This window comes from Ceratotherium simum, chromosome 5 (genome assembly GCF_057802395.1).
Source record: "Ceratotherium simum simum isolate JZ-2026a chromosome 5, ASM5780239v1, whole genome shotgun sequence".
Taxonomy (NCBI): Eukaryota; Metazoa; Chordata; class Mammalia; order Perissodactyla; family Rhinocerotidae; genus Ceratotherium; species Ceratotherium simum.
This window is the reverse complement of record NC_141904.1, coordinates 32,127,162-32,147,568: the sequence shown is the minus strand read 5'-3', so window position 1 is coordinate 32,147,568 and position 20,407 is coordinate 32,127,162. Positions and strand designations below refer to the sequence as shown.

Sequence of the window (20,407 nt, the reverse complement as noted above, 5' to 3'; positions counted from 1 at the left end):
CTCCTACATTGACGAATGAGAGTGCCTATTTCCCTACAGCCTCATAAACACAATGTGTTGTCAAACTTTTGATATTTGTCAGTCTGATAGGTATCTTTATCTTATTATGTCAGGTATTTTAATGTGGTTTAATTTGCATTTCTGTAATTAGTGAGGTTGAATATTTCTGAATATTTTTTGTTCATTGCCCTCTACCACCTTTTTTTGTTTTAACATTTAAATCCTTCTTTGATCCTTTGGAGTTTATCATTGTGTATTATGTGGAGTGTGCATCCAACTTTGTCTTTTTTCTAAATTACTGCCTGATTGTCCCAATTTACTAAAAAGTTAAGCATTACTCCCATTTATTGGTGATGTTGCCTTTGTCATTTACTAAATTTCCATATGCATTCAAATCTGTTTCTGAAATTTCTTTTCCATTGGTCTGTCTATTCATGGACCAGTTCCACACTTTAATTTGTGAGGCTTTTTGGTGTATTTTAATATCCAGTAAGTCTAGATTCATTCTTGATCCCTCTCTTACTCTTGTTTTTCTGAATTTTGTTGGTTATCTTTGCATATTTATTTTCCTGTGTAAGCTTTAAAACCAGCTTTCTATTTATAGAAATAAAACCTGATATTTAAAAAATTTGTGGTGGCAGTTAAATTTTAAATGAACTGAGGGAAAATTGACATCTTTATAATGTTGAATCTATTCAAGAATATGGTGTATCTTTCCCCGGTTATTTTCCTATTTCAAGTCAGTTTTTGTGTCCTTAAGGAATATTATAAAGTTCTCCTTATCTAAGCTTTACACACTTCTTGGTGAGTGTATTCTTAAGTGTTTTATCTTTATTTTTTCCATTGTAAATGAGGTCTTTGTTCCATTATATTGTCCATTTGTTGCTTTTATATATGTGAAGGCTATTGGTATTGTATATTTCTTTTAAATCCTGCTACCTTTCCTAATTCTTTTATTGTATGTAGTAGTTTTTCAGTCATATCATCTGCAATAAGCAATAATTTTATCCCTTCTAATTCTCATACCTCTCATATGTTTTCTGTTGTGTAATTGTATTGACTAAAATCTCTAATAGTGGTAAGTAGTAGTTGACTTTAAATGGGCTTTTCTTAATTTGTTCCTAACTGTAGTCAGTGTCTCCAGTGTTTTTCTCCTGAAGTTACTGACACTGGGGCCAAAATGCACATTTTATCTTGTTAAGAAAGTACCTTAATTTCTGTTTTATATTGAAATTTTTACTATAAGTTTATGTTGAATTTTGTCAAAGGGCTTTCTAACATCTCTGGAGATGATCATATAAATTTTATTTATCAATTATGGGAAATTATATCAATAGATTCTTTAATATGAAAACACTGCTACACTGTTGGAATAAACCGAGCTTGGGCTTTAAAGTGCTGGTGGTCTGTGTCTACTATTTTATTTAAGTTGTTTGTATCTCTGTTTGTAAGTAGATTGGTCTGTAGATTTTTGTTCAGTCTTCATGTTTTGGTATCATTGTTATGCTATTTTATAAAAGCAAATGTGTAAGTTTTCCTTTTTCTATGTTCTTAAAACTTTAAATGGCTTGGAATAATTTAGTTTTAAAAGTTGAAGAGAATTCCTTTGTAAAATTTTCTGAGCTTGAATCTTTTGTTGCATGGTAGACTTCAACAACTTGCTTATTTCTTCTGTGGAAATTGGTTTGTGTAAGCTTTCTATTTTTTGGGGGGTCAGTTTTGGTAAATTATATTTTTCTAGAAAATTGCCTATTTTCCTCTTTTCTGGTGTCAATTTTGGGAAATTATGTTTTCTTAGTATATTACCCGTTTCATCAAGGTTTTTAATTTACTTGTATAGGGTTGTACAGTGTAGTCTCTCTCTCTCTCTCTCTCTCTTTGTGTGTATATATATATGTATAAAATTTCCTTCAGTGTGTGAAGTTGCCCCCTTGTCATATCTTTTGTGTATTAGCTAATGGTTTATTATAGTTTTAAAATAGAGCAGCTTTTAAAATTTATTTCAGTTCTTTTTTAAAAATGTATTTTGTTTTCTAACTCAATTTCTGCTTTTAGCTGTTTTATTTCATTCCTTTCATTTTCCTTCAGGAAAGATTTTTGTTTTCACATTTCCTGACTTAGATTCTTAATACATTTATTTTTATTCTTTCATTTTTTTCTTAATATAAGTGCTTAATTTTCTCAAGTGATACTTTTGCTATATCCCATAGATTGTGATATGTAGTATTTTTCATTATGTTTGTTTTCTAGGAATTCTATAATTTTGTTTTCTCTTTCCCCTTTGATCTAAGATATAAGTTAGTTTTAATTTTTACATTTTACAATAGTGATCTTATGATTATTGGTAAGTCTTGCTACTCTATAAATATCGAACATATAAACCAGGTAGTGTAAGTCTGTACTGTGGCCAGAGCCTTTGACTCAGAGGACCTCCTGGGATGAACGCCCCCCCATCCCGTGTTTCTCTCTTTTCCCCTCCCTCTCCCTTTCTCTTTCTGTCTCCTCTCTCTCTCACTCACACGTTCTTTTAGGCCCCGCAACCTCTGACCTCTGGAGGTAACAAATTAAAACCTCCCTCTTTTCTCTTCAAGTGAGAGAGGAGGTCCTTATTCATGAAAATAGTACTCTTGAATTTGTCATAAAATTTAATGGGAAATTGATTTTTATGAAAATGTGTGAACTCTTGTGCTCCTTATATCTTAATGGAAGTATTTTAGTAAAAGAAAAATGGCATGTACTTTTTTCTTACTGTAAAGTATATTTTTCAGTAGGTAACATGAGCAATATTTAAAAAATTCTTGTTGCAGAGATGCTTTATTGGATATTTATGTTCCTATTGTTGGGTAGTAATTTGGAATGGTGTGTATGAATATCTTTTCTACTATATTTGATATTAGGGTATAGAATAGAAAAAGCCAATCATAAATTTAAAATATTAATGGAGACAAATATTAGATTCTGTTCTAAAGTGCAGTTTATTTAAAGTGGAAGTTTACATTAGGAAGCGTTGTTTCTAGGAGCACTGATTAGATACATAATCAGAATGAGATCTCATGTTCCCTCTCGTTGAGGATGCCATCTCAGCTTTCTTAAAACAGAATTCTGAAAATGTGTTTTTTTGTGAAATGCAGGAAAAGAGAAAGATTCCTGTATTTCCCAATGGATCTGCCCCCAGCTCTAGTGAGACTCCTAAAGAGGCTGCTCATCATGCTGGGCCTGAGCTACAGAGGACTGGACGGTGGGTACAAATACTGACACAATGTGGGTATCTTTTTGGGACTGGGGTTTGATTTGATGAAAAAGGCATAAAGAGTCTTTTTCTTTGCAAGTATTTGGAACCTAATCTTGTCTAGTATTTTAAAAAATGTACGTTATTGTATAGATATATGATATTAAGGAAAATTAATATACGTTTTAAAATAATTTACAAGTATATACTTGGGTTCTATATACCAAGCTTTAATTTAAAATGAAAATATTATGTACCATATGTTAAGAATATTGCAGTTACATAGTAGGTTAACTTACATTGCCTATACAGAAGGTTCTTGAAAAAAGTGTGGAGTCCTATTACAAATATCCATATGAAGTTAGAGAATTATGGGAACAGAGAGGAATTATAACCAATGTTTTTTGTGTGTGTGCATAGATTTAAAACTCTTGAATGAGCATTATATCATGAGATAATGTAAAATTAGACACATAAGCATAATTAAACCATGGTAATGATCTTTGGAAATCTAGTTAGAAAAATGGTTGAAGAAGTTAATTTTTGGAATCAAGAAGATAAATATTTCCAGGTGCAAACATTGTCTTAAAATATTTTGTAAAAGTAGAGAAATGTTAGGGCATTTCCGTACTGTAGAAGAGCACGTGGATGTTGATCCTGTTTTGTCCACTGGTGGTCTCTGTGGAACTAAAAGCTCTTGAATCTTAAATATTTGTTTAAAAACCAGGCTATCTTATACAGACACACTATTAGGGATATTGATGACATGCCTAAAGAGTACTATATAGAAGAAAAATAAATAACAACTGGCACCATGAATATAAACGTTAGAGAAGCTTAAACTCAACAGTTAATTCATTGACTACTATATTAGTCTCTGTAAATGTAATAAAGAGTAAGACTCCATCCCCATGCAAAAGGAGCTGGTTTAATATTAGCTGTTATTATTATTACTTCTTCAGACTTCAAACTGAGATGGGGTTAATCACTGGGAAGTAACTAGTCAGGCGCCCATTGATCTCACGGTGACCTGAGAGCCTCACATTAGCTGTTAAATAATAATTATTGATTTGATGATGTAGTTTTATTTTCTAGATTATCTTTGGCATCTTTTTAATTGCAACTTGATTCCCTTTACCGTAGGATTATTTATAGGATAACTTTCACTTGTCAATGTGTGTTTAGGATTTATTTCAATATTAACTTTAAAGACAGAGTAGTAAAGCTTGAAACAACATTTGAAAGCATAAGATTAATTTTTTTGGTGTATTTTCTACAGTAGGGATTTGATTGATTATATATTTTATGAGTTACACTGGAGATAATGGCAGTGAACGAGGAAAAGTCCCTGTCCCTCACAGAGCTTATATTTTAGTGGAATGCTTTCAAGTTAGATGTATCCAAGTGTCTGATTTAAAAAAACCTTGAAATGATAAGGCTTTGATGTGCAAATACAGATTTTAAATTTACTAAATAAAAACCTCTTAGTTTTATTAATATGCACAGTAGTTTGACTACATATACAGTAAATTGCATACACTGAAGGGGTTTTTAGGTTTTTTTTTGGACCAGTAATATTTATGTGATTGAAGTACTAATTTTAAAAGTAATTAAAATTATGTAGTTTACTATTGAGTGTTTCTAAGCACAGCATATATATATTTATGTGAAAGAGTATTTGGGGACTTAATGATTTATATTATAATTGCCTTCCTGGTATTTCTGAGACTTGCTTTTAAGATTTATAATGTAGATAAGAATTAATAAAATTGCTTATGCACATTTTCATGAATGGGTTGTTAGGGTTTATTTATTTTTATTATACATTTTCTTGCACATTTGTGTCTGAAATTACATTTACTCATATAAAATCATTTGCCTGCAGTCTTTTGAGTATATAGTCCATAAAATACAGATGTTTATGTCTCTTTTAACTTAATGGGATCTACCTTTCCTCTATCAGTGGATTAAATGAGTGTATCTTCTATAATTTATTATACCATGATTTAAATAGGATATTAATTTTTGTTAACAAAACTTTAGGCACCAGCCATTTTATGTAGCCCATAGTTTTAGTTTGAACTAGCTAGAATCCTCTAGTGTACAGTTTGACGAGTTTCATCTCACCTATTTAGGCTTTTTGGTGGTTTGATACTTGACATCAAAAGGAAAGCACCTTTTTTCTTGAGTGACTTCAAGGATGCATTAAGTCTGCAGTGCCTGGCCTCGATTCTTTTCCTATACTGTGCCTGTATGTCTCCTGTAATCACTTTTGGAGGGCTGCTTGGAGAAGCTACAGAAGGCAGAATAGTGAGTACAAAGATTGGTAGTGGCCAGGCTCTTAGCTCTTCAGAGGCAAGTGTCTGTGTACATTTGTCTCACTATTCATACTTTTATTTGAAGAGTCTACCCACAGCATGATTAACCTGTCCCAAAGCAGACTTCCCCCAAAGGTAATTGCTATGGAAAACATGGGGAAGCCATTTGAACAGGAGAAGATGCACAGTTGAGGTAAACAAACAAAAAAAAAAGAGAAAAAAAGAAAAGAAAAAAGTTTGTTCTGGCTTGCTGGATGAATGGTTTTATAAATTGAGTAAAAAGCTTGTATTGTCTTTGTGGAGGGAGGGGCTGGGGGGAAACCAATTGAACTGATTCTGGGTGGGTTGTGGGTGGGGGAATTTATCAATGGGGCTACTTTCTATGCTGTAAGGCGTCATAGGATTAGTTAGAGCCACATGATTAATATTAACTCATCAGCCCTGGCGGGTAGGTCTGTACTAGACTGTTTGGAAGAAGAGAATGTAATTGTGGATGAATGATGGAAGTTTGAAATGGTGTTTACTTTAATTTTGCTGTTACTAAATTTGTGTGAAAGTAGCCAAAGCTTTAATTGGAAAGTATAACTGAAAACTGCATCCTATTTTGATATGACTAAAATGAAAGTTTTTATGTTTTTCTGTCCTTGGTAATACTGTATTAGGGCCTGTAGGAGGCATGGTAAAGGAACAGAGTATCTAGTGCTCTGTAAAATCTTGAAAGACTTCTTTTCATTTATATACATTTTAATGGCATTTAAATGAGATTATTTGTAATTCTTAAGTATATTTTGTTTAATTATATTTACTCTGGGAGAAAATTCATTTTTTACAGATAAAAGGTTAAAAAATAGCCAAATCTCAGTAGTGATAATTATTCAGTTAAAGTATTTCATGAGCTGAAGGTGAGATAAACCTGACAACTGAAATTTCCTTTTAACTCAATTTATTTTTGATTATTTAGATTCTTTTACCTTATTCTGTAATCATTGTATCAAAGGTATATATTAGTAGGTTGCTTTATGTGCTGTCACAAATTGTACATGTAACTCTGCTGGTCCCTGTGGAAATGTCTTACCTGTTACCGTCATGGAAATGCTGCTGCTTTGCTCTTGGCCTGTCACTTTGCTCCTGCCCGTCTCATCCTGCTATTTAATACCATGTGCATGTGATAGTGCTTTAGACACTGGAGGAATATAGACAAGTGTAAGACGAGCATGTGTCTTTGGTCCTCAAGGATCCTAACCTAAGAGAAAAAATAAGATGGTACATATGTAGTTACTATGTCATGGTGTGCTGTGCCACAGGAGAGAAAGGAAGAGCTGTAGGAGTTGAAGTAATAGAAATAGAGAAATCAGGAGTATTATGGAGGAAACTGATATGGAGGTGATATGTTTGTTTTCAGATGCTTTATTGGAACTTCAAGTAGAAATGGAGACATTAAGAGGGCAGTTCCAGAGTTTGTAGAGTTATAAGGGGGAAATAGAAAGATTGAGAATGGTTCACGTACAAGTGAGGGTTGAAAATGAGAACAGATGAGGTTAACAAGGGAAATAATTTATAGGGAGAGAAGGAGAGGATAAAAGTGGGAAGTTACTCAAATTTATGGAATGGAGGAGAGATGAGAATGAGGAGGAAAAAGCCCCAGCAAATTAGACACAGGCACAATCAGAGGTCTAAAAGAAGAATCAGGATGATGTAATTTTGCAAAAACCAAAATAGAGGTGTCGAGGAGGAAAGATTAGCAAGGAGTGTCCAGTGCCCTGCAGTGGAGAGGTATATGGGGAAGATAAGGGTAGGGCTTCTGATGGGTAAAATGGAAACTTCTGCATATAGGGTAGGGGCTGTGTAGTGGGGCTGTGATTTCTTTAGGGAAAGACACGTTTCAGTTTGGGAGTGAACACAGAAGCAGTTTAAAAATTAGAAAAAAAAAAGGTCTGAGTAAAAGAACCAGTAAATGTGGTAATAAGGAGAATGGTGCAAGGAAGGTTTTCCTGTGGCCGTTTCTGCTTTTCAACACAGCACTGGGGAGGGAGACCGTAATTGTGTGCTCTTCTGTCACCTGTTAGCATTTCTTTATTTACCATCTTCTTGCTTCTTTTCATAATTTTTTGCTTTCTATCTCTAGATACAATTTAGACATTTTTCCCTTTGACTTGAGTTCTGCCTAAATTCATTGCTAAATATGCATATTCTAGTTGAACCAAGGATTTTATAATGGCTTAGCAGTGTCTTCTAGGACAAACTGTTGTTGTCTATGAGCAGGAAAACAAATTTATCTCATATAATTAACAAATATTTTGTTAATATGGACACTTCTTCCTTTTACCAAAAGTCAAGTTTGTATGTGAGTTTGATCCTATTTTATACTAATGGTTGAATAATACTCTTACTCCATACTGTTATTTTGTGACTTTCATTTTGGAAGATGCTGTTATTGCTGGTGATGAGAACTGCTACCATTTATTGAGTGCAATTCTGTATGCCACATGCTAGGCTTGCTACATGTTTTCACAAACACTGCTTCATCGAATTCTCCTGGCTATCGTCACCCTCATTTAAAAATGAGAAAGATTGGGCTCGAAAAGTTTGAGATGTGGCCGTGGCTTAACATGTAGTAGGAACTAGTCTTCCACTTCAAATCTGGTTCTGAAGCCCTGCTCTTTGCCTGCTGCTGTTCTGCCTCCCCATTCCAGGAGGATTGTTTCTCACAAGCTTCTTTTCCTTGCCTTTACCGATGATGGGCTTTTCCTTTCTTGATAGTGCATTCCGGTTGACCTTGATGTTTGTGAATGGTAAACTATTTTTTCCTTTTCTTTCTGATCCCTCCCCTTTGTCTAGTGGCATAGCCTATACCCCTTACCATCTAATAATCTCATCGGTTAGAATATAATGTTGATAGTGGTACAAAATTGACCTACTAGCTTTGATTTAAAATTTCTCTGAATCTTTCATTTTTCTCATTTTATCTTTTTTTACCAAACTTTAATGTTAATAAGATCATCCTCATTTATGCTTGCCGTGAATTTTTAAAAGAGATTTTCCATCTATATTATTTATGTTAAACATTTCATTTTTGATATCTATTGGTTAAGCCACATGAGATTAATTTCTTTAAAATGTGTGGAAAATGGCTCTTTAGAAATCAATTTGAGAACGATATTTCTTATTCGTCTATTTGCAGGAGTCTTTTTTGTAGCATACCATATCGAGTATTTAATATGTTTTGTATTTTTTTAAATGAACTATTTCAGACATACAAAAATATTCAAAAGAATATATACATCTTTGTACTCACCACCGGCTTAAGAAGTAAAATATCTGTAGATGAAGTTGAAGCCCCTTTCTCTCCTACATTTACTTCTCCCTACTTGCCTCCCACAGTATTGAGTTTTGATTTAAGTTTGATTGCAAAAGTTCACTTCTGATATGCAAAAACAAAGCAATTTTCCCTGTGTATTTAAAATGTATTTATAATTTTCTGTATTTGAAATTTAAGTTTGAGACTCCAAGTTTTATTTGCTTTATATTTTTAACGACTTGAGTAGTATTTTTATTTTCCAGATGTTTTACATGTATTATAGTAGGTTAGAGATATGTTTATGATGTATTACTTTTATTCATTTCTTTTTTCCTTAAACAGAGTGCAATAGAGTCTCTTTTTGGAGCATCATTAACTGGGATTGCCTATTCATTGTTTGCTGGGCAACCTCTAACAATATTGGGGAGCACAGGTCCAGTTTTAGTGTTTGAAAAAATTTTATTTAAATTCTGCAGGTACGTAATAGTTGTCTACTTGTCACATGTGTTTACACTGTGTATTGTTTATTAACATTAGTTCAAAGTGCATTCTATTTAAAGCTGAAAAAGAGAATCTGATCTATGTATATATTTTCTCAATATTTTTTGGCTACTGTGTGGTCAACCCTGCTCTGGCCCCTACCCTCATCCCTACCCCAATCACCTTGAGTGTAAAATCAATGGATTTGATACTGATAAGCAAATCACTTGAGAGGCAATAAAAATCCTTTGTGCTAGAAAATTTCAACCCAGTAGGAAGGTGTTAATCTGAATAGTTTATTAGATGGTTTATTGTTCTTATAAAGGAAGTTTAGGAAGAGGTGGCTCTCCAAGGCCCAAAACTTCCTTTACCGAGTGGGACTGTCGTAACAGAGAGAGGACTGCAGCAGTTGGAGTGAGGTGTCAGTTTTCACTGGCAGGGTTGTTCACAATGTGGACATCAGTACAGAGTACTGTGGCTAGTAGACTTGGAATTTGACATCACCAGTACTGTTCTTTTTGTGAGATAAATGCAGTTGAATATTTTAGCCTGAAACAACTTGATCCCATTAAATATTTGATTCATCTAACTCCTCTTGTTCTGATTTTTCCTTCACTAAACAAGCTGATTTTGATTCCAGTCTGGCACGCTGTGTAGACTAATAGAGAATGCCATGACCTGAAGTGTTTTAGACTCTGTGGTAGTAATTTCTTATTTTAAATTGAATTAAAAAATGAAGTCACTTGCTGTGGTGATACTGGTGGTAGAGGAGATGGTGGTGGTGATGGTGGTGACAGTGGGGCCGGGGGTGTGATGACTGTATTGACACTGGAGCGACTGGGGCTTCAGAGAGTCCCATCCAGTTGTTCTATAGACTTCGTATCTGTCATTTACTCCTCATAACTGATTTCTAAAGTGAAGTTTTTGTTTTTGAAATATTTATTGCCTAGTAGAGTTTCACTGTAAAATATAGGCATTAAATCTATTGATAAGAAGCTAGTCTTCAGTTGAAGCAGAAAAACACAGAGCTTTCTTCAGTCATTATTTTGTTATTCTGTAATTTACTCTCTTTTTAGGAATCTCATGTTTTTATACTGTTCTTGTTGCTTGTTATGAAAATTTTAAGTACAAATGCTATTCTGTATGTATGTGTTGATGATGTCCACATTTTTCTTTCTAAACAGAGATTATCACCTTTCCTATCTGTCTCTAAGAACCAGTATTGGTCTGTGGACTTCTTTCTTGTGCATTGTTTTGGTTGCAACAGATGCAAGCAGCCTTGTGTGTTATATTACTCGATTTACAGAGGAGGCTTTTGCAGCACTCATTTGCATCATATTCATCTACGAGGCTTTGGAGAAGCTCTTTCATTTAGGAGAAATATATGCATTTAATATGCACAACAATTTAGATGAACTGACCAGCTACTCGTAAGTGTTTCTGTTTCCCTGTAACATTAAAATGTATTTTTGCAGAGATGTCTGAGCCTAAGAAAATGATTTTTTACAATGTGATGCTCACTGTATATTTAGCTATAACCATCCAACTAGCCATGTGGAGGTTAACTTGTTTGTTACTTATTTGTTACAAAGCACTCAATGGACGTATATACAGTTGATCAAATTCAGTCATTCTTATTGACTGAAATAACATTAACTCAAGTGTGTATATTTTTGGTCTATTGTTTGAATTGGATTGGCCAATTTAAGTTTAGTCCTTAGGCAACTGTATCTGAATATTTGAATCAGGCAATTGTATTGGAGCCTGTATTCTTTAACCAAATCCTGGATGTAGGATATAATATTTTTTATATTTATATATCCCTCATGTTTTACATTTTTATTAACCTTTTTGAAGTCTGATAATTTTTATTGCAAATTATTTTAATATATAATTTTAGTACACTCTCAGATGCTATTTAGTGGCATATTTGTGATAAGAAAAGCATAAAATGAAAATATTTTAAAACCTTAGAATAAAATAGGATTTGAAAAGTAATTACAATAGTCACAAAAGATTGGCAAATATATTCAATAAAAAATCAAATAGGATATTAAAATTAAACATACCTAGGTAGATGTCTTTAGCAGTCATGCTTGGTGTAAGTGTGATCCTGCATTTGCTTGATTTACGTGGAAAAATGTGGTTACTAAAAAGCAACAAGAATACAACTTCCCTCCTTCTGCCCACCTATGTCCCAAATCTGTGTACTCTCCCCCTTCCCTGCATACCTCTCCTCCTTCCTCCTTCCCTTGCCTTCCTTACACACTCTCAACTTTTAGTGAGCAGAGTAGGGGAGGGATATGAAAATTCCTATAAGACATTGACCTATTTGAAAACATCAGCGACAGTGATGCCAAATCTATTTTGTGCTATCTTCTTTGCTCTTAAACTAGTTAATTTTTTTAATGTTATTTTTTGTCTTCTCTGTTTCCCTGCTCCTTTGACCTTTATGAGGCATGGCTTTTATAGCTAGTGCCAGCCAGTTAGAGCAGTGTCTCCTTCTGGTTAACTGAGGAATTACATGTGAACATCATTTGTTCAGCTTACATTCTGTGAGTGCTTGCAGGCACTGTTAGGAGTGTTGCATGATTCATACCATAGTGTTACTTAATTATTCATATCATAGCCCCTTTTGTGTATGAAGAAACTGAGATTGGTGGATGTTAAAACTTGCCTTAGGTCAAACAGCTAGTAAATGATAGAGCCTGGATTGAATCCAAAGTCCAGCTTCTTGCCTTTTCTCAAATAGCTCATAATCTAATTGGGAATATTCCTGTTTGTTTCTTTTCATTTTTTAAATTCACATTTAGAAATTCCTTTGCTTATTTGTGTGTTTCTAGCTTTTTTAAAGAGGTGAGATAGTTCTGGATATGAACTGAACTCTCTGATCTCCTTATGACTTTCCTAGTCCAGTCCTGATGAAAAACTATGTTGTATTTATTTCTTTAAGAATGAATCTTAAGATCAATACAGGGTGAGCATGAGTTGGTAGGGCTTGTCAGAGTACAAAGAATTAATAAGAGTATAACTTTTATTGGGACTCTGGGCATGTTGTTTGTGTGGGTGGGGAGGCAGCAGCAGCTACTCAGGAGGTTAAGTAGTAATTTAGTGGAGGGTGACCTTGCTAAATATGGTGGTATCTCAGAGTTTTAGACAAGATAGTACCCCCCTATGGAATATATATATAACCAATTTCATTGAGTAAACATTTTATCGATGTTTGTATTAGTTAATGTTTTATTTCTATAAGCGAAACTTCATTCCAATCTGTTGTTTCTGATGTGTTTTCACTTTCTAGTCTTCATGCTTTGTAACATGGAAAAAAAGCTAAATTAAAAGCTACTACATTGTGTGTTTGATTTAATAAAATATAAACATGAAATGCAAGATCCTTAAAATTTTATCCTATTCTAATTTCTCAGATGTGTATGTGATGAACCTCCTAACCCTAGCAATGAAACTCTAAAGGTGTGGAAAGAAAAGAATGTAACAGCACATGAGATTTCCTGGGGGAATCTCACTGTTTCTGTGAGTATATTATGAAATAAAGGATTTTGCAAATATTAACTTAGTTCTTTAGCTTTTTCTTAGTAGACCTTTGTTTTCTTCTTGATCGATGGGTATAGTATGTTTTCAGGATATAGTGTTGTTTTGACCAAATAAGAGTTACCACATTTTTATGTATCATGCACTAAAAAGTATAGGCTGAAAAGAATGAAGCTGGTAAGGGAGATAAAGATGGACTATATTTGACTTCCAAGATATAATTATTAAAAAGATGTGAATATACTTTTGGTTTCTAATTCCACCGTGATTTATAAATTCAAAGAAAATGTTTACTAGAACTGTGGTTGCATGTACTGGAATTGTCAGTTAAACAGCCTGTATCCACTTGTCCTGCCTTCTGTGTATCAGTTCCAAACAGCTCATTTACAAGATCATGAATACTCTGCTAACATCCTGAATGTCGAACTGAACCTTGTTTAACTTGTAGAGAGTAGTCTGACTTAAGCTCCAAGGGAAGAGAATGGAAAAAGGACAAAAACATGTCACGAGCTGAACACTATTACAAATTCTTGTATTTTATTGGGAAATGTTGTCCTAGCCCTAGAATACCTGTTTTGTACACCAAGGTTGGGATGTAGGAATAAAGATGTAAAGTGATGGTAGCAGTATCAGAATTAAAACCAAGATCCCCTGAGCTTCTCTGGTACTTTTTATATCATGTAAGCAATTGTAAGTCATTCTTTTCTCACTAACGGTGACAGTTAGCTCCTAACTATGTAATGTGAAGGGTATCATCTGAACTTTTATCCCATTGATAACATGAGTCTGTGCTGTCCAATACGGTAACCATTGGCCACGTGTCTATTTAAATTTAAATAAAAGTAATTAAAAGTTTGGTTTCTCAGTTGCAGTAGTCACATTCCAGGTGTTCGGTCACATCATGTGACTACTGGCTGCTGTATTAGTGCAGATACATAACTTTTCCCTAATCCCAGAAAATTCTGTTAGACAGTGGTGATTTAAAACATTAAATATCAGTAATCAATTTAGAGTAATGCTTTATTATTTTACATTTAAAAAGTCATTTTTGGGGGCCGGCCCGGTGGCGTAGTGGTTAAGTTCACATGCTCCGCTTTGTTGGCCTGGGGTTTGCAGGTTCAGATCCCAGGCACAGACCTACGGACCACTCATCAAGCCATGCTGTGGCTTCCTCAGCAAAAAGAGGAAGATTGGCAATGGATGTTAGCTCAGGGCCAAGCTTCCTCACCAAAAAAAAGAGTCATTTTTGTTATGAAAGAGGTAGGGTTAATAGAAGTGCTCAAGTGAAAGTGACTTGTCAAAAAAAAATTCATTTCATGATGAGTAGGATGTCTTAACATTATAGACATAGGTCTTTTCAGTTTGTTTTCTTGGTATCCAAAAGGGCCAGTGTTTTAGGTGTTTTTTGTAGTTGTAGCTTTTATTTCCATGATCCATGTTGTAAATTTGTAGGTTTACTAATGTTAGCATATAGAAATTGAGAATAATGGAAACTGACTGTTTTTCTTTGTAAACCTGAGTTGTTGTGTTGTTAAAATGAGTCTCATTAGAATATAAGGAAGAAAAAAAGGACTTCAGTGGCGTATGCCTTGTTAATCTCTGGTTGCCTTTTTGTTATTTTTCTCCCCTGAAAGGAAAATCTAAGGCAATAGATTGCTATAGTTGCATTATATTATGCTATGTTATTGATTATATTAATGGAAATATTTTAATGGTCACATTACTGCTCATAGTCCCATGCTTTAATCTCATGGTCTTGGGTCAAGTCAGAAAAGCCAACTACAGTTTTTATTACTGATTTGAATTTAATACTACAGCCATCTCTACTTAGCATCATAAAAAGACATAGTAGTAATTTTCTCTCTGCTGCTTTTAAGTGACTTGTTTGGAAGCAAAGGAAGGATAGTAAAATTGTGGACCAGCAAGAATGCAGATGAAACCTTTTGGAATTAGTGCTCACTGTAAGCCTTTCATTAAAGGGAATATGGAGTTGAAAGGAATGTGTGGCGTAATTTTGCAAAATACTGTATTTCAGTTCAGTGATTTAAGATGCCCATATTTTTCAAATCATAACGTCTGTGAACTTAAGATGTATCTTATAATTGATGGCGTGTTATAGTTGACTTGGCGGTGTTTTTTCTTTCTAAGTGAATCTTAAAATAATGTGTTTTATAATAGTATCTTGTAATAGCATCTTAGAGTCAATGAAGTTTATTAGTACTTTATTGGATATCTGAGAATCCCCTTCATCCCCTCCTCTTTCTATTTTTTTCCAGGAATGTAAAACCTTTCATGGTGTATTTGTAGGATCAGCTTGTAGTCTTCATGGACCTTATATTCCAGATGTGCTCTTTTGGTGTGTCATCTTATTTTTCACAACATTTTTTCTGTCTTCATTCCTCAAGCAATTTAAGACCAAGCGCTATTTTCCTACCAAGGTAATTGGGGTATAATTTTGGAGTTCTGGTAATATTCATGTTTTTAGTTTTCATTTCCTTGGTTTATTTTAAAACAGTAATATATTGTTTAAGGTTAATACTTAATGTCAAATAGTTATAAAGAAATTATTCATAGTGAAGAGTGTATATTACATGTGTGAGCTAACAGCAGGAAGATAACAATACCATAAGAGATGGTAGGTTAGTTGTGAAATGTGTTTCTTATCTTTTGGAAAAAATATTAGATATAAATGTATTTCACTGACAGATTGTCACTAATTAAAAACCTCATTCACACTTTCTAATGGCATATTTTAATCTGTGAAAGATATGAATTATTTAAAAAAGGACACATAGTATTTCTACATTTATATTAACATAATCCCTTTAACATAGGTGCGATCGACAATCAGTGACTTTGCTGTATTTCTCACAATAGTAATAATGGTTGCAGTTGACTACCTTATAGGAGTTCCATCTCCTAAACTTCATGTTCCTGAAAAATTTGAGGTAAGGGTGAAAACACTTGGCTGTTTGTTACTTGGGTACACCAAACTTACTTTAAAGTGAGAAACTGCCTCCTAAGTAGTTTTTTAAAAAATATGCATAGTCTGTATGAAGAGCTGATGCTTTGAAAGGAAAAAATAATATATGAATTTCTCACATATATAAAAGTAACAGGATGAAAAGAGACAAGAGAACCTTTTTAGGAAATAAGCAAGAAGGTATTAAAGCTAGTCCATCAGGGAGAGTAAAAATATCCATGGTGAGGAGTTGGGAGTCATTTAAAAAATTTGACCTGCTCTCATGGTAAGTTCATGATGTACTTTCCAGGCAAAAGAAACATTTTTATTCTTTTATAAAGAAGTAACTCAAACTTGAATTTATAAGAGTAGCAAGGAGATCTTAGTTAAATTTCTAGAAGGATAGTGTATCTGACAGTAATTAGAAAGCTCCATGTAATATTTTATACCAGAATCAGGAGAGAATCAAATGTGTTCTTACACAAGAAAAATGATACTTAATCTGAGCATCCATGAATCCTTTGCTTTTATTGGCAAGCTATAGTTCTTTTGTATGCAGTATATCATATGCATAATATAGCATCCATTAATTATTTTCTCTTGTAAGTTGGAGGTGGTAGCTTTTGAATGGTTTCTGGAATTTTCTTATAGTTAAGTATTTGTGTCACTTGCTTATATTTGCATTTAGCAAATTATATGACTTCTTTTAGAAGCAGAAGTTTTAAAGGGAATTAGAAATAAGGAATATAATGAAGATAATTTTAGTCTGTTTTATCTTTCACTAGGATAAAAAAAATAACATTGTTTTTAAAACCAGTGGTCTCCAAAGTAGAGTGCATGGGTGGAAAATGACCACCAAAATTATTTAGACAGTCTATTTATATTTTTACCTAAAATTAAGAAAAATTTAGCTTTATAATATTAACTATATGAATTTTACTATGTGGAGAACCATTAGTAACATAACACACCAATTAGTATAGAGCCATTGGGTATATATACTCAATTTTATTTTTACAGTTTTTTAGTTTTTTTGCTGCTAAGAGTATATAAAGTTTGGAGACTTTTATTTAAAAGCATAGATATTGAGGCACATTTAGAGATGACTATATGAAAGTCATTCTATTTTTACTAAGACTTACAAATAAATGAAACTGTAAACTAATATTGGTTCAAAGTATTGATGTCATTTCCTATAATCCTCGCCCCAGTTCCTTATTCTGGTTCTTAAATACATTCTTCCTACTCATTTATTGATTTAGCTTTCAAGAAGCAAACTGATTTCATGGGCCATAAAATATACTTAGGGAAACAAATAGGGAACACTTGCTATGTGCATTGTATAGATAAAATGTTGTTTATCCCTATGCAGTGTGAAGCAGTTTAATGTATATCAGTGTGGGGAAATTGGAATACCTGAATTTGAAAATATTGAATTTTCCTTTTGTATTGACACATGTTTTCATGAAGAAAAAACAGGCTTAACTGAAGTCTAGGTAATGAAAACATGTTTAGATTTCCATATATCCAATATCCTCCAAGAGTACTAAACTCTCTTATGATCTTTTAAGATTTTTGGCTGTGAAACAAATTTTATGTTACAGTATTGAAATGTATTAGTATCTGATAAAATGCCAGACTTACGTCAGTAGATGATTTGTCCTGAGGCCCAATTCTGATTTAGTACTGACCCAGCCAAGGTCTCTAGTCTTGCAGAGTCTCTAAAGCAGTTTAGTTTAGGAGTTAATCTAGTAAGTAGATTGATTTCACTTTATATGGGGAAGATAGGAACATGTTGAAATGACACTCTGCTTCCCTTATCTATTCCTGCATAACAAACCTCCCCAAACATAATGCCTTTATACAGCAACCCTTTATTTGTTCATAAATCTGTGGCATTTGGGACTAGGCTTAGCTGGGTAGTGGTCTAGTCCCTTGGTTTGGGATCTTTTATGTGGCTGCAGTCATATGTTGCCGCAACGGGGGCAATATGGCCGCGTGCACATGTCTGGGACGTGAGTTCAGATGGCTGAAACAGCTAGGGTAGTTGCCTTGCGTCTGTCTCTCACCAACTTGTGTTTCATCCTCAAGAAAGCTTATCCAGGCTTACTCAACAGCTTAAACTTAGGATTCTGAGAGGGTTAGAGAAGAAACTGCAGGGGCTCTTGAGGTCAAGACTCAGAAATCACACAATGTCACTTTGGCTGTTGGTTAAAGTAAACCATAGGTCATCCCAGGTTCTAGGAGAGGAGAGAGACTCCACCTCTAGATGGGAAGAGTGGCTATGTCACATGGACGAAGGACCTCCATCTAAAGCTGGGAAGAATTCCTGTGGCTGTCTTTGCAAATAATTCACCATACATCCTAAGATTTATTCCAGTTCTTTCTGATTGATCCCTTGGCATTTCTTGGAATAGATGCAGTCTATGCTGTGGAAATTTTGTGCAGTAGAAGGAAACTTTTTTTCTTTCTTTTTATCTTTAATTTTTTAACAGCCTACTGATCCAAATAGGGGCTGGATCATAAGCCCATTGGGAGAAAATCCTTGGTGGACCTTATTAATAGCTGCTATTCCAGCTCTGCTTTGTACCATTCTCATCTTTATGGATCAACAAATTACAGCTGTAATCATAAACAGAAAGGAGCACAAATTGAAGGTGATTTTTAAATTTTGTCTCAAGTAGTGTAATTTCTTCAAGAGTTTGAGGTGTTTTCATAATGACTAGAACATTAAAAGACATAAGATGAAAATTAATTTCTTCTCTCTCTATAAGTAGTATAGAATTTTAACCTAAAAGAACAATTTAGACTTATAAATATTCATGTTCATTTCACTTTTCAGAAAGGAGCTGGCTATCACCTTGATTTGCTCATGGTTGGTGTTATGTTGGGAGTTTGCTCTGTCATGGGACTTCCATGGTTTGTGGCTGCAACAGTGTTGTCAATAAGTCATGTCAACAGCTTAAAAGTTGAATCTGAATGTTCTGCTCCAGGGGAACAACCTAAGTTTTTGGGAATTCGTGAACAGCGGGTTACAGGGCTAATGATTTTTATTCTAATGGGCCTCTCTGTGTTCATGACTTCAATACTTAAGGTAAAATCTGTTTATTGCAATGTTTTAAAATCTTTATTTTAAAATTTATACTTGCTTGTATGAAAACAAAATATTAAAATTTCTAAAATGAGTTTCATTTCCTAGAATTTGCTTGGAAAATAATATTTTGGTATGGTTTTCAGTATAATAGCCATTTTAGTGTTAGATGTATCCATTTTAAAAGTAATGTAAAAGAACAGTATTAAAGACCATAGAGTTTTGGAAGGAGTTAATCCATGGCTTAGTTATGATCTAAAAGAAGAATATACCCAGAGGGTTTTATAGGCATATTAGAGGAAGTAATATTGAAAGATGGATGAAAGTTATTTGACTAAAATGTAAAAGTAATATCACCATTAATTGAATTAGTGCATTCTTCCTGATAAACTAAATGAAACAAAAAGTAGTAGCACTCATTACAAAAACAAATACAGCTAATATTATAAATGAAGCATGTAAGAAATTATACTTTATGTTAAACATCTTTTAGTTACGTCTGATTTTTACTATACATGTCCTACTGAATCTAGTGATTTAAAAAAAAGTCACAATAACCATAGCAGACATAGTTAAATATCTAATCAGAAGTTTTCTGTTCATCGTGGAAGAGCTAACTCGATTTTTTTTTCCCTTGGTGTTTTAGTTATTTTTGTTGTAAAGAAGATTATTAAGTAAAGAGTTGTATACCATTTATAATTTTGGTACAAACTTAAGTAAGAAAACTTCGGGTGTGTATGTGTGCATACGTATGTTATACATTAAGTAAGAAAATTATAGTTAAGTACTAGAATTCTTTGGCTACTCTTTGTGGGCTTTCTAGCAGCCATTAATTCACCAAATATCTTTTGAGTACTTATTGTGCTATTAAGCACTGGGGAAACAATAATAAGTAGGATACGTTATTGTTTACTTTTAAGAATTTGGCAATCTGGTTGGAGCAACAGGTAAGTGGACAATTACCGCATAGTGTAATTATGAGTGTATAGTAAGAAGTGCTCAGGACAAGAGGAGGAATATTTAGTGCAGTCTTATGGGGATGCTGTCCCCTACTGATGAAGAAGGTTGCCCTTTAAATTTTGTAAGTTGTTTTAAAATTTTTTAAGTATTAACTGCATATAGGCAGAAAAATTGAAGTAGAGTATCAAGAAAGCTCTAAAATGTGAAAAGTCTCCATATTTTCCCTCAGTTTACAAAAGCAACTCTCGAGAGTTAAACTCTTTACTCTTTTGTTTTTTAAGTTATTTTGGTGGTTATCACCATTATACTTTTAAATACTTTTATAATTTGTTCACTATATTATCTTTAAACTGAATCTCTTTGCCTAAGAGTGATTCTCAAAGTCTAGTGCAAGGACCTCTGGGAGTCCCTGACACTCTTGTCAGGGATCTGCCAGATCCTTCCCTTTCCAGTTATGTAACTGTGAGGCTGGATTTTCTCCATGTATGTCAGCCAAAACAACGTTGCAGCAGATTGAAGT

At 33.7% G+C, this 20,407-nt stretch overlaps 1 protein-coding gene across 8 annotated transcripts in view; it reads left to right on the top strand.

The window, feature by feature from the left end:
- Positions 1 to 20,407, top strand: part of SLC4A7 (solute carrier family 4 member 7) — a 113,433-nt gene that overhangs the window by 73,360 nt on the left and 19,666 nt on the right. For 7 of the 8 annotated variants that reach the window (XM_087430650.1, XM_087430649.1, XM_087430646.1 and 4 more), the window contains 9 exons: positions 3,132 to 3,238; positions 5,365 to 5,539; positions 9,188 to 9,321; positions 10,510 to 10,755; positions 12,751 to 12,856; positions 15,151 to 15,312; positions 15,709 to 15,822; positions 18,332 to 18,493; positions 18,679 to 18,930. In XM_087430650.1, the coding sequence (XP_087286776.1) occupies positions 3,132 to 3,238; positions 5,365 to 5,539; positions 9,188 to 9,321; positions 10,510 to 10,755; positions 12,751 to 12,856; positions 15,151 to 15,312; positions 15,709 to 15,822; positions 18,332 to 18,493; positions 18,679 to 18,930 (1,458 nt within the window). The remainder of the gene's footprint in view (positions 1 to 3,131; positions 3,239 to 5,364; positions 5,540 to 9,187; positions 9,322 to 10,509; positions 10,756 to 12,750; positions 12,857 to 15,150; positions 15,313 to 15,708; positions 15,823 to 18,331; positions 18,494 to 18,678; positions 18,931 to 20,407) is intronic. The other variant, XM_087430647.1, reaches the window with a different exon arrangement.